This window comes from Eleginops maclovinus, chromosome 18 (genome assembly GCF_036324505.1).
Source record: "Eleginops maclovinus isolate JMC-PN-2008 ecotype Puerto Natales chromosome 18, JC_Emac_rtc_rv5, whole genome shotgun sequence".
In the NCBI taxonomy this organism is placed as follows: Eukaryota; Metazoa; Chordata; class Actinopteri; order Perciformes; family Eleginopidae; genus Eleginops; species Eleginops maclovinus.
The window spans coordinates 4,654,041-4,677,632 of record NC_086366.1 but is presented as its reverse complement, the minus strand read 5'-3'; the positions used below and the strand labels follow the sequence as shown (position 1 = coordinate 4,677,632).

At 42.9% G+C, this 23,592-nt stretch overlaps 1 protein-coding gene across 2 annotated transcripts in view; it reads left to right on the top strand.

Annotated features, from left to right (window-relative positions):
- mecom (MDS1 and EVI1 complex locus) overlaps positions 1 to 23,592 on the top strand; it is a 153,602-nt gene that overhangs the window by 43,161 nt on the left and 86,849 nt on the right. For both annotated transcript variants that reach the window (XM_063907699.1, XM_063907698.1), the window contains one exon: positions 11,760 to 12,106. In XM_063907699.1, the coding sequence (XP_063763769.1) occupies positions 11,760 to 12,106 (347 nt within the window). The remainder of the gene's footprint in view (positions 1 to 11,759; positions 12,107 to 23,592) is intronic.

The window sequence follows — 23,592 nt, the reverse complement described above, 5'->3', positions numbered from 1 at the left end:
CAGTACAGAAAGTAAAAGTTCAAATATGTAATTCCTCACTACAATAAATTAGAACCTGGAAATTGTATTTATTCGGCAAGTAATTGGGTTTTGTGACCATTTTAGAATAAAAATAAATACAAATATATTTATACAAACAAAGGAAAACATGACAATAAAAACAAACTATAATAATAGTATTTTTATTAATATTATTACTAATAATAATAATAATATGAACAAATGCTCCATAAAAAGATTATTAAAAATATAATTAAATGTTATAAATATGAAAAGAAAAATAACTAAAAACGTGTTTTTAAAAAATATTTAGAAATGACTTATTAGTATGAATAAAGATATAACTGATGACATTTAATATCTGTGGGTTACATTGACCTGGTGATTATTTCCAATAGGAGACATTGTTATTGTTTTTTGGTGCTTTATTTATGCAGCACAAGCCGAGATTAATCTACGTCCATTTTTATCAGAATAAGGGCAGACCTCTTCGGCAAATATCCCAACAGGTAAAGAGAAAGAGGAAAAACATGTATTTTTGATTTAAGGTTTAACTGTCCCTTTAAATTGCTGACAGATTCCGTTGTTATTTTTCAGTGTGTGTGTGTGTGTGTTTGTGTTTGTGTGTGTGTGGTCCTGGCAGTGTCTGTTGTTGCCCCTGTGTGTGTTTAAGGTGTCCAAGTGATGAGTTTGAGTTTGTCAGATGCCTCAGCCCTGACTTGAGGGCCATTTGTCATTGGTGGGATTCATTATACGTGTCCCTAACCCCCCCCTAGCTGGGCAGTGTGATCACCACTGACCCCCTGTGACAACCACAGCACCTTCATTATGTCACCGCAGCCCCCCTGTCACTACTGCGACTCTCTAACTGTCTGGGTGACACCCCTGGGTGGGACTCCAATCTCTCATCTGGAGGCCTGCCTGTCTCTCTGTCTGTGTGTGTGTGTGTGTGTGTGTGTGTGTGTGTGTGTGTGTGTGTGTGTGTGTGTGTGTGTGTGTGTGTGTGTGTGTGTGTGTGTGTGTGTGTGTGTGTGTGTGTGTGTGTGTGTGTGTGTGTGTGTGTGTGTGTGTGTGTGTGTGTGTGTGGCTGTGTGTGTGTGTGTGTGTGTGTGTGTGTGGCTGTGTTTTTCTAGTCTGTGTGTTTAGACATTGGTTTTTTGGGTGTTTAATGTTGTTATTTTTCAATAAATCAATATGTAATTTGAGCACTTTGGTTGCTTTGCTTAGTTTCTTGGCTGAATTCTCCTCATATATTCACCCATCTGGTACATTTAACAACCCTTTTCTTTTCCAGCTTTTGCTCCATCTCATCTATAACACCTAAAGCATATTTCCAGGAACATAAACTGACCCCTAAATTAATGAAATGATTTCCTTGTAGGTATATATTTAGGTATCCTCTGCCATATTATCCTATTTTCCTTCCCAATGGGATCATTTCAGATAACACTGGACACTGTTGTGCTATTACACCTCTCCCCCTATTTTCTAATCAGCAATTATTCAATTATGTCCCATTACTTGGAGGGTGTTGCCAATGTCGCCGCCCTGGGCGTTTAGCCCCTGCTCTCTGTCAAGGGGAGACCCCAAGGGCCCTGGCGAACGCCTGTGATTAGTGTTGCGTCTGCAGAGAGGTGACAGAATCCCTCTTCAAATATTTTGTCTTCATTTTACCGCTCTGAGATGCAATTATGGAGCAGCAGTTCATTACGGCGGCACGCGCAATTCATGTTTTATGCATGCCGCCTCATTTAGGGCCTTTATTAACGAGCCCGGTCTGACCAGGCTGCTTCAGACTCTCCTGCAGGCTGCGGCCACCACCGCCTGTGTGTGTTTGTGTGGGTGTGTTTGTGTAGGTGTGTGTGTGTGTGGTGGCAATATGAGTAAGCACGAGTGAGTAAACGAAATAGAGTGAGCAAGGCTAGATGGAAAATGGAAAAAAAAGGCAAGAAAAATGTGATTGAGAGAAAAGTGAATGAAGCAGAGAGTGCGTGTGGTCAGTGTAGTGGTCACTTCACCGCTGTGCCCTCTTTACACCAGCAGCTTTCCTCATAACGCGGCTCTATAGTGTGCAGAACGGTGCAGCCTGGCTTGGCTCTAAGGCACGAGATTGAAGGGGTGGGGGCAGCAGGGGTGACTAACTGCACCTCCCTCAGCAGAAGAAACTCCATCTGCATCCAACATTGAGACAGATGAGGCCAATTTGGCTCCTTAAATTTCTGGGCTGTGATGGATGTTGGGTGGCTGTGCACAGAGAGGCTCGTAGGAAGGGTGTGAGAGAAAGGGAGACAGGTGAGGAAAGAGAGAAAGAAGGAGACATCCACGGGAGGAAAAGAAAAAGAGAATAAGGGAGGGAGGAAAGAAGGGTGAAGGACACTCACCTCTGAACGTGAGAGGTTTGAATCTTTTGCTTAAATTGATTTATTTACTGTTTTTTTTGTTATTTCCACTTTTGCTTGATTAAGAAAGTTTAGAGAAAGAGGGTTTATGATGGTGAAAGTTGCTGGACTTTAATATGTTTTGAGTATATTAGACACATTTTTTTTAAAGTGAGTTATGTATAGGTTATCTATCAATGGACAACCCAAAATATTGTATCAATACCAGGGGGAAATGAGGTTTTGTGACAGTTGAACGATATTAGAATAAAATAAATACATATTCCTATACAAATAAGTTGAATAGAAAATTCTCCAGAGCACAGAGACCCTCTGAAGTCTCGTGATGAAGACTTAGGTTCTACGTGAAGGCATGAGGAAGACTCAGGCTCGTGATGAAGACTCAGGCTCTAAGTTCTCCTAGTCAGCTCAATCAGTCCGTAAGCCATCGATGGAAACGTTGTTTTATATCCTGGTGCAGCCAAAACACATAAACTACACTCCAGATATTCTCTCTGACTCCTGGCTAATGTCATTACTCTTCCATTATTAGCCAGTGATCTTATACTGCCCATGACCAGAGGGGGTAGACACTGCATGTATCTTGATGAGGTTCTATCAGACCATGTGAACAGACAAACTAAGCTACAGGACTTACAACAAACAGAGTTATGTATTTATGTCAGATGCCTTTATGGACACTGGCTTTCCAAGTTTCAATTGAGGCAACACTAATCCTAATGTGCCGGAATTGGAAACTTGTATCCAAAAATGGTCATTGATGGAATATTTTCTGTAGGAGGGTTGCCAAAGGCATAACACACGCAATGCCCACCAAGCTTTTTATTCTCTGTAGTGTTTGAATAGCACACAATGCAAACAAATGGGGACAAGGTTATTGATTCACTGATATACAGTACGCTTTTATGCATCTGATCTCAATCAGGTGTGTCTCATTATTCAACTCAAACACTTGAATGTGCTCAGGCTTGGTTGCATGACTTACATTATAACATTTTTTATCTTACAAATACACATTTTATGTAGTCAGGTTGTATTTGCCTCCAGTTTTGCACAGCTTTAACTGAGTGATGGCCTTCCCGCTGCAGAGCAGGGCTCCCATCTGCACTGCAGATACGCCCCCCTTTGATAAGAACTACCATCCTCGGGCCTACATAAATATTTTATCAAGTATAATGGAAATTGTCAAATCAATCTAATTGTGTAATGCATTATGAAGACATCAAACTTAAACAAAGCACATATGCTATCATTTCTTTTAACGACTGGGACAGCCGGGGCCGGGCTGAGCTGGCGGTTTGGTACCCAGGGGGCCCTCCACAGGGCTGGGGGGGCTGGCAGCAACCACTCTGGATATATGTCTCTCCGCTCTGCCCAGACCTGCCTCGCTCACATTTCATCAAAGGAATCAATTTCTCAAATGTGCACGACTGTGAGCCATAATTATATTAGAGCCCAATGGCAGTTATCCATGACATGAAAGAGGGAGAGAGAGGATATGGCGGGTGGGGGGGGGGGGGGGGCAGGGGGGGGAATGCATCTGTGCATTTTTGCATTGACATGTATGATATTATTAACAACTTTTAGTTAACTCAGGCTTGGGCATTAACAGATTACATTGTACAAGACATACACATACAAAAATAAAACTATATCCCTATAGTTACATAACAAATGTGTAATCAGATTACAGTTCAAATATATATACCATAGGTAGGTTTAATGCAGTAGGTGGACGCCTGACTGGAAAACCAAAATACTGTGTTTGCTTCTAATTCATGTATTAAACCTAGACAGCATTTGTAAACTATACTCCATAGGCCGATAGTATAGTTTATCTACTTACTGCATATCTTGAGTTTCTTCTTTTCCAAGGTTACATGGTTCTGTCGATATTAAGGTAATCCAAAAGTAACGGAAAATAATCAGGTTACTTTTACGTGTCGTACCTAGATTAGGTTACTGATTGCAATTTTTTAAGGTAACTAGTAATTGGAATGGGATACATATTGTCCCGACAGTGGCTCAGTCAGTACGGACTTGGACTGGGAGCCGTAGGGTTGCTGTTTCAAATCCCCGAACAGATCTAAAAGATATGGATTTGATTCTCAGAGTGTGACTTCTTTCTGAGAATTTAGTTCTGTTCTTAAAATGTGATTTTTTTTTTCTTCAGAATTTCCAATTTTTTCTAACGATTTGACTTTTTGATTTTGATTTGTATTACCCCAAAAACAATAGCTGCCCATTGTTCCTAGTACTAGACTGGGGTTAAAAGCAGGGATCGTTATGTGTGACAATTAAAGAGGGTTTCATCCTCCAATTCTAATTTTAAAGTAACCCTCCACACCCTCATTTTACTTTAATATTAGGCAACGATGTGCATTGTCCACCTTTCAGTAGTACTTGGCGTAGAGTTGTTGGGTTTTTGTGTTCTTAGGGGAGGCTATGTCGCTGTTGTTGGTGTCTGATAAGACAGAGGGATTAAGATAGAGGAAAAGGAAGATGGATGAAAGAAAGAGCACAGGTGAGCAGAGGAGACAAATCAAAAGCTTAGGATGTGTGACATGTCTACAGGGTTCCAGAGTTGGGATTGGATCAGAAGCTAAGACCTAAAGAGAACACATTATATGTACGTGTCAACTCAGACGGGAAACAGACCAATTGATGCGTTCAAAAAATGTGTCTTTATGCAGGTGATACCCACTTATACCTCAAGACACAGACTTAGAAAAGGCTCTCATACGTACAAACTTTATTAATCTCGGGGCTCAAACAGGATTACTTCCTTCCCTCAATTTGAAAGTATTATTCACATGCTTACAGTTTTATTCAGTCTCACCGTCCCGCCTGTTCCTCGCCTTTCCTTTCTTTACCCCCTCCTCTTTCCTTCTCTCATCTTCTCTATCCCGGGGTCAGCATGTGATTCGGAGGGCCCTCCCCTCCTCTCCGCCCCGGCTGATGTATGGCCTGTGGAAACAATGTGAACGCCGGGTTGTTATTCTGTTTGCTTTGCATTTGACAGGCTTGAGTTAGCGTCCGACTGGGATCCTATCTCATTAGGCCAAATGCGGGGGCTACAAAACAATCATAAAAACCGTTTGGCAACTGGCATCCCACTTAGCAACACCTGTCAACATACAGGCGGAAGATAAACTCCGCAAATTAGAGTCAGGGCTGAGATTGAATCAGGGAGAGGGTTAGAGAGAGGCAGGGAGATGCCCATATGCTCCGTGTTGTTAGGGAGTTAATGATATGAAGTGGTGGGGTTGATGTGGAGGCTTCCTCGTTGATGATATTGATTGTGGTTTTAGGACGTAAACTGGGTGTGGGTGTGTGTGTCGGTGTGTGTGTGTGTTGCACATCCATCTCTGTGTTCATCCAACTTCATTCATTTGCATTTCATTAAAAATAAATGTGCTTTGTTCATCCTTCATATTGATTATCTCAAGAAGAAGCACAGCCATTCGTCTCTTAATACACATTTATCAGGAAAGGAATCATTTTTATTCTAAATTGTGAGCCCTGTGTGTGTCGTCTACAATCGTACACATTTCTGCTAGTCCCTCTCCTCAGTCTTGCATACTTTTTTTACGTCTTCTAAGCAAACACCCTCATTCACACACACACCACACACACACACACACACACTGGTTCTTTCCCTCTGCTGCATCTTCCCCTCCTCACCCTGTCCAAACATACATCTTTATCAAGCAGCTGTTGTCAGACAACATTAGATAATTAATAGGCCATTTGTCAGGCCTGTGAGAAACATGTTAAAATCCCCGAGCAGCTCCCCAGATAAATCCTGCCGCGCACACAGACGCCTTTGTTGTGTCAGCCTGCCATCGGAGCTGGAGCTTTAACATTAAAGGACCCTCATTATTAATCACAACTAATGCTAATTAATTGTGTGTGTGTGTGTGTGTGTGTGTGTGTGTGTGTGTGTGTGTGTGTGTGTGTGTGTGTGTGTGTGTGTGTGTGTGTGTGTGTGTGTGTGTGTGTGTGTGTGTGTGTGTGTGTGTGTGTGTGTGTGTGTGTGTGTGTGTGTGTGTGTGTGTGTGTGTGTGTGTGTGTGTGTGTGTGTGTGTGTGTGTGTGTGTGTGCGTGCGTGTGTGTGTGTGTGTGTGTGTGTGTGTGCACACAGAGGGACCAGCTCTAACTTTCAGTTTGTTATGCGATGTTAATTGGTAACTCGGCCCAGGGCCCTTAATGGAGTGTTTTCCATTTGGAACAGGGAACAGTTGACTCACACAGGGGTGAAAACACATAGACAATGCTCTCATTAATTAAGACTGTGTAAAGAGCTCTGTGGCGTGTGTGTGTTTGTGTGTGTCCGGTATGTGCTTGAACAGTTTGTACAATATGACTTCTTGAATGGATTTGCGAACATAACTGCACATTCATTAGTGTTCTGACATACGGCACCTGCACAATTACAATAGATGTTTTAAAACATCCAACATAAATTTAGATACGTTTATTTAAAAAAATACAATTACTCTAAAGGATTTTTCCTCCAGGATCTTTGCTTCTCTTAAAATATATATCCATATGTTATATATTTAACAGTTTTGGAAGAGAAACACATTTGGAAATGTCCCCTTCACAATTAATTTGTTTTCAGTTATATAAATAAACACTGGGATATATTATGCACAATGGTCCAGGACTCTACGTATACAGCTACCTAAGGCAATGTGTGTTTGTATCGCTCAGTACCACAGTCACCCCAATGGACCGACGGACCAAAAGATTCCCCAAATCGGCGCTAAGGCCTCCATTAAGCACAAAGACAGAGTTAATTAGGAAGCTTATTGCCTGTCCCGAGGGCATGGGGCTCCAAACGCTCCGCCATACACCCTGCTGAGGGAATGTAGGCACAAACTGATGCTCTGTAATTAACTGCAAATCAACAGCAGCCATATTCTGTTTGGCAGTAGCTGCGACAGCGTTACAATTAACAAACTACAGATAATTATTGTTATTTTCCTTTTCAGTTGTCTACGCCTACATCTCTCTCAGGGTATCCGTGTTTTTCCGGGAAATTAATCAACGTTCAATAACAGCGATCCCCCTTAAACCCCCCCCCCCCACACATTTAAATCCTCCAAATGATTTTTTAAGTAAGTGTTGTGAAAAATGTGACTTTTACTGGGGTTCTGGTTTTTGCGTTTAACCGTCAGCACAAATAAATATTCATAATGCTCCCGGTGTAGAGATATAAATGGAAAGCAGAGGAATGATGAAGAGGTCAGTCTCAGAGTTTGGATGGGATGACTAATGGGGGGGATAATGTGTGATTATGTCTGACCTGCAGTACAAGGGTAAGCCCCCCCACCCCTTGTCCCATTTGTCTGTTATCACAGGCAACAAATTATGTCTGCAGATAAGCACGAGGGCCGGTCCTCGTAAGGTGAAGAGTTTATTTCCATATTTCATGATCTTAGACCCCATCAGTCAACCCGGAGACCCCTTTATATTTCTGGTGAAGTGGTTTGTGAATTGGGTCTAAGTACATGAACGATGTTCCCCCCTTTACAAATCACGGTGGAATTGCTTTTCGAGCAAAGATGCATTTGTTTTACTAACATTGTTGGGTTGTTTAAAGGGGAGAGAAACAGTTAAGTCCGGGTAAGAAAAGAGCCACTAAAGAAACTCAGAATCACAATCAGAAGACTTCTTTCTCTGCAGTTTAAAATAGAAACGAATTAAGAAAAAGCAGGGACAATCGAGAGTCATCATAGCAGCACAGAGAATACTCAAATGGAAGACATTAAGTTAATTGAAATGTACCAATTTACACATTTACTGTTAGCCTAAGGTACACAATGTACAGATTTGAGTTCTGAATTCTCAGATTTCCAGAGGTGAGGTGTTGTACCGATAGATTTTGGCAGGAACAGTAGGTAAATGGAGCAAAAGATACCCAATTGTTAGAAAAAGACAGAAAAGAAGGATAGCAGTGCAGAAAAGAAATGAGAAAGGAGGGGGTTGACTATGTCCACAGGTAGGTTATTCCTCTCTGTAAACATATGTATCCATTTGTCCCGTGGGTGCGTCCCCTTGGCGTCCCGTCGGCAGTGGCTGGGTCACACCTCCATTAGGGGCTTTGTCACAGTGATTAATAGCTCCTTCTATCATCTTTAATTCACTCCCTGATGATGCCGGCCCTGCTCGCTGCTCGGGGTAATCGTGTGATGTATGAGTTCGCCCAACACCTCGTGGCAGAGGTGAAAATCATTCCACCCATGCAGATAGCCGGCCCGGGAACAAATGTTTTCCCTCTTTAATAAGAATTAATGAATTTGGCGTCTAGTGCGAGCTTTTTAATACACACTCGTGTCTGTTTTTGCATCGTGCTGGGAAGGAATATTGTTTCTTCATTTGTATTAAATATGCAGATTTATCAACATCTGCTTCTACACTTGTTTTCTACTATCACTTCAAGTCATGGTGCTTCTCCCAGCTGGAGTTCCCCTTCTCGACCCAAGATTACGTTAGCGCTTCCTCTTTGATGACGGGCGTCAGCTTGCAATGATGAAGTAATGTCCATCGCTGAACAAACAAACAGGACTATTTGCTCAAAGTAGGCAATCAGAAATGCCTGCTTTCAACACAACACACACAAACACACACACACCGATCCGATCTTCTGTGTTCGGTGTCCCTGCAGCCGCGCACACTGCTACAGCCTCCGACTTATCAATCATCTGCACATGAAACCACAATTTTTAAAACTCTGAACGTAGCGTATTTGCTTTCGTCCAATGTTTACCTTACTGAAACGTATATGTTTATGAGCTGAAATGCTCTCGTTGAGTCTGCCGGACTGGGGGAATTTCTGGTCTAAATCAAATATAAACTTAGAGACCAGTGTGAGGGGGGGAAATGTCAGAGGAGAAACAGCAATGGAGGGATACAGTTACCTTTAAAAGCTCTTGTCCCTCTAACATATGGCAAGCTTCACATGCAGGACTTTAACCGCGTTACTCTGCGCTGAAAATCATTACGCTGACTCCCAGAGCCACATTGGGTTTCATACCCAACCCCGGCTCAGCAGAGTCTTTAAAAGACTTCCCTCTCAAACACGCCGGGGCCCACACAGTGCGAGTGTCAAACACAATAGTTACACAGACACTGTGATCAGGTATTGCCGCAGGGAATGACTTTGAGAAATACTTGAGTTGTAGATCTGGTTTGACAAATACACGAACACACTGCATTACACAGAAAACGCAGCCAAATATCTTTAACAGACAGCTGATTCAGCACAATATGTTCATGAATAGATTTTCTTCCCCCCCCCCCTCCGCAGCAAACACACATTTTGACAGGAATTATGATTCCTAACTGGCAGAGGAAAACAGCTCCTGTGCAGTTGACAGTTTTGCTTTCCACATGTTTCTTTTTCAACTTGCATATGATTTACACGTATTTATACACAATGCACTTGGCTTTTATTCTTCCTCAAGTAGTGTATCAAAGGTTAGCTTAAAAGCAAAACCACATGAAAAAGTTCAGTGACTTTGTCTAGGTCTTGAGTTAATCTCTCAGGTTAGTTTATGACCACCTGTGGCCAATCACAGTGACCCGTTCAGTCAATCAGAAGCACGGTTACTTCATGGCCAGTGAACAAGAATTGTGTGTGTGTGTATCTGTGTGGATCAAAGGTTCAATGGCTGACAGCGCAGCGGTACAGTGTCACACAGGCAGCCCTTCAGGAATGTTCCTCAGCGCAAGGATGGGTTGTGGAGCCTCATTAGCAGAGCCCCCTCTCACCGCGGCCTGTCAGCCTCGATAGCTGCTGCCCGTCTCAGACGCACGCCGGGGGGGAGGGGCAGCTTCCTGTGAATCGTTTCCGGCTTCAAGTGTCTCTCTGTGTCTCTGTGTGACACCTGGCTGGCTATCGTCCACAATGGCTTCTTCATGGAGTGGTGCAGGAATGATAGATAGATAGAATCGGAGGATGAAACCCTCTTTATTTGTCACATACATGCACACAGCAGAGCACACACAGTGAAATTGGTCCTCTGCATTTAACCCATCCTAGTACTAGGAGCAGTGGGCAGCTATTGTGCAGCGCCCGGGGAGCAATGGGGAGAGGGGGATTGGAGGTGTCCGGTGCCTTGCTCAAGGGCACCACAGCAGGGCCTAGGAGGTGAACTGGGACCTCTCCAAGTAGCAGTCCACGTTCCATATTTTTTCAAGTCTGTTCGGGGACTTGAACCGGCAACCCTACGATTCCCATTCAAAGCCCCTACTGACTGAGCCACTGCTGCTGCTGAGTCCTTAACCCGGGAATGAGTTAGCATTATACCCTCCCCCCAAGACAGCCCTAAAATGTATCTGTTTCTGCATTGCACATATATACTGAGACCTCGGAACAATGCTATTTTGCTTCACCTGTGTCAACACTATGATTGATTTACAATCCTTCTTCCACCATTCATCCCCATTAGCCACGTGGGCCACTCTGAAGAAGCCCAGTGTGGGTTCAAGGGTCGTACATCTATGTCCTGTCTCACTCTATTCACAATTAACCCCGGTGCACTTCCCTCTGTTTTCACTGTACACTGGAGAAAGAGTTCAGGACAAAGAAATATAAAACAGTCGGAGCCTCACAATGCTGAGCAGACCCTGCCTACCCGCCTTGGCATCAGCTCAAACAGAAATCAAGTTTCTGCTGTGCAGTACTTTTTTTATTCCCAAAGCCATGTCTTGTTTAACATTTTGAAATGAAGTGAAATGTGTCTGGTCGATGTAGACCAAGAACATACCCACTGACGAGAGACTAGAAAAAGGCAGGAAAACATTGACATTAGACATTAGCGTGCTCCCTCCTGCTCTTTATTACTGAGCTCAATGAAAACAGGCTTTGTCACATGACACCTGCACATGTTGTTTCACATCTGTTGGACCTCTCGTCTTCTGCTAACCACTCACTTGTCAGTGTTAGGAATATAAACAACATTAGAAAGACAACCTGTTTCCAGTGTTAAGCAAGAGATAATGTGCAGTGTTTACTTCTGGTCTGTCTTCTTCTGCTGTTCCCTTTAGTGTTTACTTCCTGTCTGTCTTCTTCTGCTGTTCCCTATAATGTTCATTCAGGTCTGTCTTCTTCTACTGTTCCCTTTAGTGTTTACTTCCTGTCTGTCTTCTTCTGTTGATTTCTCTGACATCCAGCGCTCTTTCCTTTAGCCTCTGTCCTTCTCTTGTTCTCTCTTTCTTTTCTTTACTGGGGACAGTTTGACCAAATTGACCAATCAGAATCAAGTATTCAGCTAGGCCGTGTAATAATTTGCGATAATCACAAACATTTTGTTGAGCGTCGCCCTCACGTAGAGACTCTTTGTCTTTCAGGTGATGGTGACGACGAGTTTGCCCTCTACCCACCCGACATCTTGGACGACGTGTGCGGCTCTGACGGTGATCCCACACCTTCCTCGGTCCTGGCGGAGGACCCAGCTTCCCCTCTGCTCTCCGACGACGAGGCTTCACCCCAGCACCCTCTGTCATTCCAACACCCGGGCATCTTTTTACCCCAAGAAGATTTGACCGTTCCCCTGGACTTTGAACTGCGAGAGTCGGCAGTGCCAGGCGGAGGTCTGGGCATCTGGAGCCACAGGAGGATCAAAGTCGGGGAGCGCTTTGGACCCTACGAAGGAGAGCACATGCCTTATCTTCGGGACCCCACTCAAGGCTGGGAGGTAGGAACATAATCAGAGAGTTCATGTTTGATCCAAAGTTATTGATTTGCAGAGTTGATGACCTTCATACACATAGAGGATGTGCACAGCAAGAATTATAATGTCAATTTTGCACATAGTACAGCGGCCGCCATATGTAGGGCCTGAGCATGAGATTGCTAAGATCCAACGATGTCCAAATAAGTAGTACGAAGAACCTTTTGTTCTTGCTAAGATTATAATTATTATTATAATACTGGAACATGTTTTTGAAGCACGAAGTATGTGTGGAAAGTAAAGCAAATTTGCCCAGACATCATGAATGTCCATAATTGCGAGGTTCTGCAGTGATTGCGTAAGAATTGGCAAATGTGTTTTCTTGTTTTCAATTCTTTTGCGATATATTCCATGGCAGCTACGGTAAAAAAAAAAAAGTGCTTTACTTTGGTTCCAGTATTAAAATTAAAATTGAAATGACTATTCTTTTTTTTAACAGTAGTAGCACACAAGTGGGGTCCATGGCCAATATGTATAGCCTGAAACATTCACATCAGTCTTCATTTTTATTTCCTCCCATGTCGTCATGCTCACATTTAACCCAGTGACCACGAGGCAAGTTGCTGCCCAGTGATGTAATGTTAGCTCAGTGCCTTTGGAATAAAGGGAGTCGGGGTTGTGCTCTTAACTCAATTAAAATGAAAAGCCATAAATCCCTTTTTCATCCCGGTTAGGGACCCAGTGCGGCCATTGGCAAATCACATATTGGTCAGCCGGCACAAAAAATCGAAGTCAGGGTCACAGGACAAGGTCAGAGGTTAGATGTGGTCTCCGTCAGTGTCATGCTCGCTCGGGTTTATAGAGTAGGAGGAAGGGCTGGCGGAGTATCAGCCTCATTAACCCTCCAGAAATAGATCCTCTCTAATTTGGATGTAAGGATTTGGTCCTCCATATTCAGGCCTTTGTGCCTTTTGTGGGACAGAACCAAGCTCATTAAGAACGGCTGACCATGCAGTTCATAGAGTGAAAAGTCACAGGTTTAAATAGAGAGATGATTCAATGCAGCATTACTGGAGGCTCCCTAACCCCTAAACCCATTTCAATGGTGCGCTGAGAACATGTTGGTAGAGTATCAACATTCCCCTCATATAAATACTTTTGGATTTGGACCGGTGCTCGTTGGGTTTGCATCATAGAGCATTGCTCCAGCCCATCAACTCTGACTCAGTGGTTTTGGCTTGGACAAAACCAAAGTGAATGCCTTTCTTTTTTTTCCTCCAAGAAGCTAAGACTTCTCCCTCATTATCAACTGCCGCTTGAGATGCAATATATAAACGTCTCTTTAAATTGAAGTGAAGGAAAACTCTTAATTTTTGCCCATTTTCATAACACCAAATCTTAATAAAAAGTCCCTAGGAGATTTACAGGCGGTTGAACAAGCTCTCTGGCTTATTCAGTTTTTCCCAGGGAAGGAAATAAAAAGAAAAGAGGTTTCATGAATTTTAATCCGGCGGTAATTTACGGGGAGCTTGAATAATAATATGTATTTAAAAAAGCTGAGGAACTGGGATGTGAGTGTGCGTGTGTGTGGTGGTGGTGATGGGGGGGAGGGCTTTAGGGGAAAGATGGGATCGTGGCAAGGCAGCACTGTATCACAATGTTTAATTACCACCCTGACAGCGAGCCATAACTCTTTCCATTAAGTAAATAAGTTGTAAAGAATTTATGATGAAATGCCACATTATTCAGAATGGATATTCAGTGATGACATCCCTCTGCATTAAATATGGTAAACGCCATTAAGCCCTCCTGACCCTCCCCCTTCCCCTCCCATGCCCACCCGTTTACCATCCCTCACCCAGCAACCCCCCTCCCGCCTGCAAACCGTCAATATGCCAATAAGCCCGCGGAGGGTCTGTAAAAATAAAATTGATTTGGTAAATGTGAGTTAAGATAGATATGTTTGCTTTCATCATCAATTCCGTGCCGCGCGGCGAGGTGATGTCACCGACCGGGGAACGCTAAAGTGGCGCTCCCATCTGGAGCGTTTGATGGAGGGCCCTGAGCGGCCCGGGCCAGTGGTGACAGACTGGGGGAAGTTTGTCACCAGGGAGGCCACCGTTCCTCAGAGCCATCACCATAAATTCGGAGGCTTTATTCATAAAGGGGAAGGGAGAGTTATGGCGCCCATGATGCTTTATGAATACAGCAATGGTGACTTATGGGAAAGATAGCTTCAGTAAATAAGAGGTAGAGAGGCAGCGTTGAGGGGTCTGTCAGCCGCTCACCTACACTATGCAGAGTGCTGAGTGTGCCAGCAGTCGTGTGTGTGTGTGTGTGTGTGTGTGTGTGTGTGTGTGTGTGTGTGTGTGTGTGTGTGTGTGTGTGTGTGTGTGTGTGTGTGTGTGTGTGTGTGTGTGTGTGTGTGTGTGTGTGTGTGTGTGTGTGTGTGTGTGTGTGTGTGTGTGTGTGTGTGTGTGTGTGTGTGTGTGTGTGTGTGTGTGTGTGTGTGTGTGTGTGTGTGTGTGTGTGTGAGTGTGACAGATATATCAGCACCTTTTATTAAGTTGATGGTTTTTAACAGATGGATAACCCGGCCTCTTGACATTTGGCATAAGATTAAATTCAGTTTATTAAATTCAATTGTAAACTGAGACTCCACTTCATTCATTAAGATAAGCCTTTATAGATTACTGTTAGAAAAATCTGTTGTCAAAGCAACAGTTCATACAATAATTATAAGAATTTAAAATGTAAGAAATGCATTTACTGAAATAGCAATTATAGAATTAGGTCAAAGATGTTGAGATACATACACATATACATTATTTTAAATGTGTATTCATTCCTATGTGAGAGTGCGAGTCCACTTATGTGTCCAAAAATGGGTTTCAAGCCTTGTTGTTGGAGCCTGACGGCAACAAAGGATTGTCCAATAAGGATAATTAATTAATTGGATTTAATTTGTATTAACAATAGAACAAAAAAGGGAGTTTAGAAAACAAATCCAAATTGCTTTGAGTATCTAAATGGAGAGTGAAGTGACCTTTCAACCTGGTAAATGATCCCACTAGAACAATGCTTAACACTCGGCTTAAATTTCTGGAATTTCTAATAAAAGAAGGTTGCCTACTCCAAATATTTTAGCAGAATGAATTCAATAATTGTACTTAATCGAGGCAAATAAAGACAAAAACTGTCTTTCGTGTGACAGAATGGGGATGATGTGTCCTGCACCCGGCCACACAGTATTTGCATGTTTTTCTCCACGCCGTCCTTGGAAACAGTCTTAACGCCTGGATGCCCACCAGTCCATATTCTGCTGTCTCTCTCTGAGTCGTTAGGCACATTGAAATTCAAACTCCATTTGTGTCCGTCCTCTTCTCAGCGGCAACAACAATAAGACAGAGAGTTAGAATCCGGGGAGAGAGTTATCCAGCACTCAATGAGCCTCAAACCCTGCAGCCCCACGGGATTATGGGTCCCGGGCTTAGAAAAACCGGGGTGCCTCCTGCTGTAGGAGCGATGGGTGGAGCAGGTTAGGGGTGTGAGAAGGGGTGGGGTGATGAGTGGGGCGGGACAGGGGTGCTTTAGGGGCCTTTGTGCACCTCCTTGAGTGAGAGGCGGAGGTGGAGGTGGTAGCAATAGTGTTGGAGGTGGTGGGGAGGTGGGGAAGGAGATTAGCAGTGGTGGTGAATGGGAGTAGAGGATTAGGTGGCTGGGCAGGGCCTGTCTCCTGAACCTCCCGGTCATGAGAGGATGGGAGGAGGAGAGGCAGCTGCCAGGCCAGGAGGAGGACCCATCATTTAAACCGCTGTCAGCTGGAAATCCTGCATTTCTAATGGAAACCTAAAAGAAAATTAAATTACCTTACAAAGAGGTTGATCGGAAACTTTACATTTAAGAGTGAAAAGTACAGTTTGTAGTTTATAGAGTCTAGGGTTGCCGTGCCTGCAGGTTTCGAGCCTCTACCAATCAAAGGGTCAGTGGTTTAATCCCTATTCCCAGCATTAAACATGCCCAAGTATCCCCAGGCAACATACTTAATGTATACCAAGATTGCTCCCGAAGGCATGTAGTGTACAATTTTTCATTAATATATTGGATTTGCCATTCACAAAACAGCGGAAAAAAGAAGAAAATCTAATAGGCACACTGTTCTTCCAACTGTAGTTTGTATACTTTTGCCTTTTAATTTGTAAAGACAGTGTGAACTCCAGGAAAGGTCGATCCAGGAATCGGGGTTGTGTGTGTCGCATGCGTGTCCACATACACTCTTGGGTATAAGACAGAGTGTGAGAGCGTGGACGGAGGGCGTTTCAAGAGGGGCGTGTTTTTTTGTGCAGCGGATAAGCCGCTGTCCTGAATGAATGCAGATGTCTCTGGCTGGCTGTCCGCCTGTCCCCCCGCGCCCTGACGGCCCGTCACCTCTCTCTGTCACTGGGAGAAAGAGCCACTCTTGGTCTTCTCCTAAAAAGCCCCTTAATCCCCGGGCCCCTGCCACATCCCGTCCACTGTCAGTGGAGATGGCCCTGCCCACAGGAGCTCTGGGGATGAACCTCTCTGTCACTCACGCACCTCTCAATGGACACACATCTTCACATTTTCACACGCACATATTTTTTCAAAGTGGTAAAAGTCCCGCTTCTGTAAAGGCGACGTGAATGGCGGTTGTCAATGCTTTGTGCGGCATGAACACCCTCGCTCTGACATCATTGAGGGACCTGTTTTCTCTCCTGAGAAGAGCACCGACTGGCTGCTGAGACACTGAGTGTAATTATGAAGGAGCCGTTCACAGCACACACTTGGGTCTCATTGATGAATTGTAAAGAAGACAATAAAGCCCATTAAAACCTGTTGTGTTAGACCGGATAGCGAGTAGAGAAGTGAGTCTCCATTTAGACACAATGTTCTGGACAAGAGACTGTTAAGATGTGCTGCACGGGAAACACATATCCTTTAATTAAACTGTCTGTAATCGTAAATCTAAAATATGTGTTGGACTATAAGTTTGGACACGTAGAGCTGAAAGGAAGATAACTGTTTGAGGTGTGGGCTTAAAAAAATGGGGTTTGGAAGGATTTGCGCTAAGACTTGGATTTAACGTAGAATATGAACTTGGACTAAGAAGTGTCAGGGTGCAGGATGAAGTAGTTTTCACCTGTCTTTATTGGTCAACAGTTATATTTGAGTCTGTAGTGGTTCGTATTCAGGGCTGCTTTGTCATAGTCCTGAAGTTTAGAAAACATTGAGATTTCTGAGTCAGTCCAACTAGACACCTTGGGTTGTGTGTGATCAGATTCTCTACGGTATGAATCCTATCAATTAGTGGGAGAATACACAACTCTTGATTTAATCCTACAAGTAAGTTCATATTAGTTTATTTGCCATAACTGTTCTTTTCTTAACCTTGGAAAGTTGAATTTTACATTTAAAGAAGCTTTATTATGCTTTCCGGGGTTTTCCCTTTCCTGTAGTTTGTTTTTTTTGCAAGTAAGTGGTCTCCAAAGGCTAAAACCCCCAAGTTTCCTCAAGAGAACTCTATCCCAGAACTATCCGAATTCTTTCTGGCAATCGAGTTGTTTAAAATGCTTCAAATGGCCTCTTTTGCATATTTGTTGTTTCGATTTATGACGATCAACGTAGTCATCCTCAATGTCTCAAATACTGCAGGCCACAACAACATTTATTTGACAGTTTTTTTTATCTATTTCTCTGCGATTGATTGAATTAAATTGGCTCCAATCCCAGTGAGTAAATCATGTGCATTAACCTGCTGAGCCTCCACAACACCCCTGGCCTCTAACTTCCTTCACACGTCGAGGCAGGGTGTCTCCAGCAGCGTGTCTGTGTCTGCTTTTGTCTCCCTCGGTGTCTGCGAGGGAGATGAGCTCCCCCATTCAGTGTAACCGGAGCTTGATTGTGTTGGACGGGAGAGATGTCCATTCAGAAAAATCCTTAAAGACAAAACAAGCTGGGGGTCTGTTTCCCATGCAGCTCAGTTGATTGGTAATCCCTTTCTTTTGGGTTAATCTGTTGTTTGTTGGTGCTGGTAGTAGTTTGTGTTTCTCTGTATGTGTGTGTGTGTGTGATTGGTGTTGGTTGGGGGGGGGTTTACGGACGTCCTAATCTCATGTTCGAGAAGCAAGACAGTATGAGATATAACGGGAATTAGATTTGGAAAATGCAAACAAACAATTTGACTGATAATGCAAATGTGATATGAATCACATTGGTCATTATTCTCATTATCAGTGAAAGATATTTATTAAGAATAAAAAATATGCTATATTTAGTCCATAATCCATTTACCACTTTACAATAAGAATTCCCTTATAAAGGATTCATAAAGGGTTTATAATTAGGTTGTAAACACTTTGCTGATCATTGAGAACCATTTATAAACCAGTTAGTTTTCATACAGCAACACAGGCTCACTATTTAGCAAGATGACTAAGCCTTATATTGGCTACTTAACTTCCTTCCTGTTCTTCATCATCATTCAGCATCCTTGTTCACTGAGTTGATTCTCCCCCCATCCATCTTGATGTTTCTTTGCATCTTTTAAGCTAATTAGCCAACATAAGGCTCAGCAGTACAGATAAATGTGGGCTCACTATTTGGCAAGCAACCGGTCACCGTTGCCCTGTTTATCTCTCGTCTTATTAGGGATTTAGAAAGTGTTCACAACCTAATTAATAAATGAATTACAAACTATTGGTAAACCCTAGTCAATGGGTACACTGAGACGTCTCTGCAGCACCACAATACCTTTATAATGTTTACTCTTATTTGTATTCCTCTACTCGATTAATTTTTCCGCCCGTGTGTGAGTCGATAAGGTCAGTGAAATCCTCCACTTTGACCAGAGACTGCTCTTCTTTCTCAGTAAAAAGAAAACCTCTACAAACTTCTGATTTCCCCCTCATTCCTTAGCAATAACCCCCCTCCCTTGTCTCTACACCACCTCCTCCTCCTCCCCCCTCTTTCTCTGTCTGAGTTCCCAGCAGGGAGGGGAAGCTAGGTTAACTAACTGAACAAAGTCAGAGTGAATTGCAGAAGGACAAAGGCGGGGCATATGGGAGGGGGGGCGGTTGGGCTCTGCCAGTTGGAAGGTGTAGCCGGCAGCACAATACCAGGTGAAGGAGGCTCTTGTCGGGGGTCCGTCCAAGCAGGGGCAAAGGTCACGGGCCTTATTAGATCCAAAGTGAATGGAACGACTTATTTGACTGAAGGAGGAGGGATGCGGAAGGAGGAGTCCACCTGTTTGAAAAGCTCAGAGGGGAGGCAGGAGAACAAAATCTGACTAGCTGATAGCTCACAGCAGGAGTCAAAACACGGCAGGAGTCAAAACACACATAATTATTATATATATATCACATATTCCCGAGCTGAAGAAATCCCAGTGGGGTTGATTTGATCGAAAACACATGCAGGGCAAACGCAATAACCCAATGACAAACGTCTAGACAGCCACAGATATAATGGGGTTTATACGCAGGTGCATTGACTCATCGGGCGGGATATAAATGCCACTGCCTTGTAACACACGTTTACGTCGTCTATACTCGGCGGTTATAGGACTCTGCAAGGATGCACACTCTCGATGGACGCTTCAAAGTCACTGGAAGAGACATAATTTCAAAGATGATGGTGATTAACAGAAGGAAGTAAAAGGAGAAATAAAGGAAGAAATGGTTGCATGTAAAAAAGTTTACCAGCTCAAATGAAACCCACCGCAAGAGTGTTGATTGTTATGTTGCTACCACAGAGCCATGACGCTGTTTTGTTAAGGTTTGACTGTTCTAGTAAAAATGTGATCAACCAGCGGTGGAATATAACTAAGTACACATACTCAAGTACCACACTTAAGGATTATCATGACTAATTTACCATTTATTTCCATTTTATGTTGTGCTTCTACTCTATGATGCAGTAGATTACCAATCGTGTTTCACAAAGGCTCTAAAATTGGCTCCGCATTGATGAACTAGAAGTTCAAAATACTAACAATACAAGTGATCAAAACAGGATCCTTTTCTTGCATACTTTTACTTTTGATACTTTAAGTGCATTTGGCCAAAATGAGTACTATTACTCATTGAATACAAGTACTCATTTCCACTTTAAATGCATTTTAATGTTAATACCTTTCTACTTTTTCTTTACTGGAGAGTTCTAAACCCATAGTATTTCTACTTGAGTAAAGGATCCGAGTACTTGATCAACCTCTGGAGCCAACCTCCTATGAATTTACAACTCTGAAGGTAACTTAAGGAAAGGAGTAAGGGGAAAATGTAAGAGCTACTGACTCCACCCAGGCTATAGGAGTACTCAAATCAAACACACCTTGTCAGCTGTCTGCAGAATAAAAAGAAAATAAGTGCCGTTGTTCACTCACTCACTCACTCACTCACACACACACACACACACACACACACACACACACACACACACACACACACACACACACACACCAACACATAAACCCCTATAGTTTTACACACACACACACACTCTCACAAAATGTGCCCCCTGCACTCTGCACAGATAGAAGTGAAAATGAGGGGACCCCTAAACGGCGTACAGGAAACAGAGGTGATGAATTCCTTGTGCGGGGCCACGGAGCTAGGCTCATAGATACCTTATCTAGGGGGATTGATAGGGGAAGGGCCTTCCCTTAAAACACACCGCTGATTGTTTCCAAATGTCTTCCCAATGGGGAGGGTAAGCGAGAGGCAGAGACAGCGATTCGGGGGCAGAGCTCGCAGGCTTTTTATTGGTCCAGTCCGGGGGAAACGGCGAGGGAACAGCAACTCTGTCCTGGCTCTCCTGCCCCGAGTTACTGAACTGGCAGTCAGATCGCATTACCCAGGCAGTACATCTGAGAACCGGTTAACTCAAATAATAAAGAGCTAATACTTCTCCACAAAACCACTTTCTGTGTCTGTGGTCGAACCCTCCGTCGTTGTAGGCTCTCCCGCACTCTCTCACGGCTATTATAACCTACACTCTGCGTTATGTATCCTTGCATCCCGTATGGAGTGCGCTGCCCTGTGTGTTCGCTCACATGTTTAAATCTCTCCCCTGTCTCTCCGCTGCGGTTCAAAGGCTAATGGGACGCTGAGGTCTGGTTTGAGAGCTTATTGGTTAAGCGCTAAAAAACGCAGGCCGGGGCCACATTCAGCGCAGTAACACCGTGCCCCTCGTCCAATTACTCCATATTGCCGCTCCAATTAGAGTGGAGCAGGTCCAAAACCAGAACTGAGAGCTGCCAGGTTTCGAGAGAGAGAAAACAGAGGCCCCGGGTGGCAGTAATGAGGTCTTAACCCCGACTTCGCTCTATTATGTCATAATGCTTTAATTCGAGCCATATGATAGGCTGCTGTGCACTCTCATGTTATTGGAAAGTCAATATTTGCGAGCTGGTTCTGTCTCTTCCCCTCAGATGTGGCCTGAAAGTGAGTGCAAAGAGCTAAACATTGCTGGAATGATTGACAGAAAGGAAGAGCACATCAGGTTGCTCAGGGAGGGTGTTGCATGTAGGGTGATGGCATCCTGCTTCCTGACACCGGTTACTAAATGATAAGATGAATAAGTATCTACACTGGTTGATGGATAAAGCCCTGTGGCATGAGTAGCAAAAAAACTGTGTAAAAATATTCTGTTGCAAGTAAAAGATCTGCAAAATCATAAAAAAAGTACTAGCATCAAAATATATTAAAGTAAAGTACTCTTTACGTATCATGCCGCAGAATAATGTATGTATATTATATATTTGTATTATAATTATCCATGCATTTATGTGTTCATCACACATGCAACGGGTGAAGATGGTTCATTTTAAATGCTTGATATATTGTTGGCTTATGTTCTGCATCAATGATCTACATCTGCAAAGTAACTACTGCTGTAAAATACATGTACAGTCGGGGAGTAAAAAGTACATAATTTGCCTACAAAATACAGTTATCAAGTACATAACTGGATTATAATAGCTATATTCCACCTTTGTCTCATATCACCACAACTATTGGCACAAAAATTAGTTTTATTGACAATGTATTGTACCTCTAACTAATAATGAGTCTACTTTACCACAGAGGAAAGTACTTCACCCAAGTAACCACTGGAGGTTCTTCTTCTTTACATGTTTAGTCTCCTGGATTTCAGTGGGCCAATCCACCATATTTATCTGACAGCCAAAGTGAGAAAGTGTTTTTCAGAGTGATAGTCCACAGAAAAATGTGATGCATTGTTATCAAATGGTGGAAATGGTGGAACAAGCTTCCCATAGATATCAGAGATTCAAACATCTTTTGTCGCAAACTGAAAACCCAGTTGTTTCGCTTGTGTCTTTGCCAATAACTTGAAAAAGGAGAAAGAGTTATGCTACTTGGAAACCAACACTTATAATGGTTGGTTTCTCGGTTTGCGACAACCTTAAAATCCTGATTTATACCTTAATGTTTCAGTAAAAATGATCAAATATTAAATAAATGCATTGAATATAATGCTCTGAAGGGGTTCTGTTCAGCATAAGGAAAACTATTTGTGTACATAAAGTTGTTGGCAATACTGCTGTACTATTTAAAGGTTGGAGTTAGGGTTAGGGTTAAGTGATATTCTGAAGGCTAGCGTTTTTCCAATGTTATTTTTACCCTGAGATATTACTATTTATACACCAAGAGCTCAAGCCTTGAGTACGTATATCCCCGCACTGCGCTCCACACCTTCACATCACTCTGCAACCATGATGCGTTTTCAGTCGTACTGTCGCACCAATGAAGTCACGGTGTATTGTTAATAGTTCGTACAGTGTTTGAAGGTCACATTTTAAATTAGCGTGGCTCGTGTTTTTAATGGGGTTAATTACCATGCTAATAACCCACAATCACATCCTGGTCAATAATTGTTTTGTAATTGCTTTGTGGTTGCTTAATAATGATACAGTCCATCAATTTGTGTCGTTGCATAATTACAATGTTTAATTATACTCAGAATAAACATGCATTCATTTTACATAATGAGAACTAAGTGGCAAATACTGTCTTTTGAAAGAAGGCAAGAACAAACTGCACCTGCTCGTGTACAGCTTTAGAAATAAAATCAGAATAATTTGAAGCATTTTTGGGGGAAATTTTTGGCAAAAGGTAAAAACATAACATCTATTCTCTCTATAGCGAACTCGCTTTAGGCTACATATGCTGCAAATCAGACTTCATTTGTTTTCCGCAGAGTTACATTTCTTGTTTACACTCACGGTAACTTCAGGAATGTTATTCTAACTGCACTACGGCAGCTTTTGCAGGGTATCTTTTTCATACGCTGCATTGTTCATTGTTTGAAGATGTAAATTGAGCAATAAAAAGGGAACGCTTACGGGATATATTGGATTAGACGTACAGCATACTGTACGCTCATGTGTTTTGCATTATGAACTCCAGCATGGGGGCAAAGGGATTGAGCTCTACACCCGGCGGTCAGCCTTAAATCCACGGATAAATGTG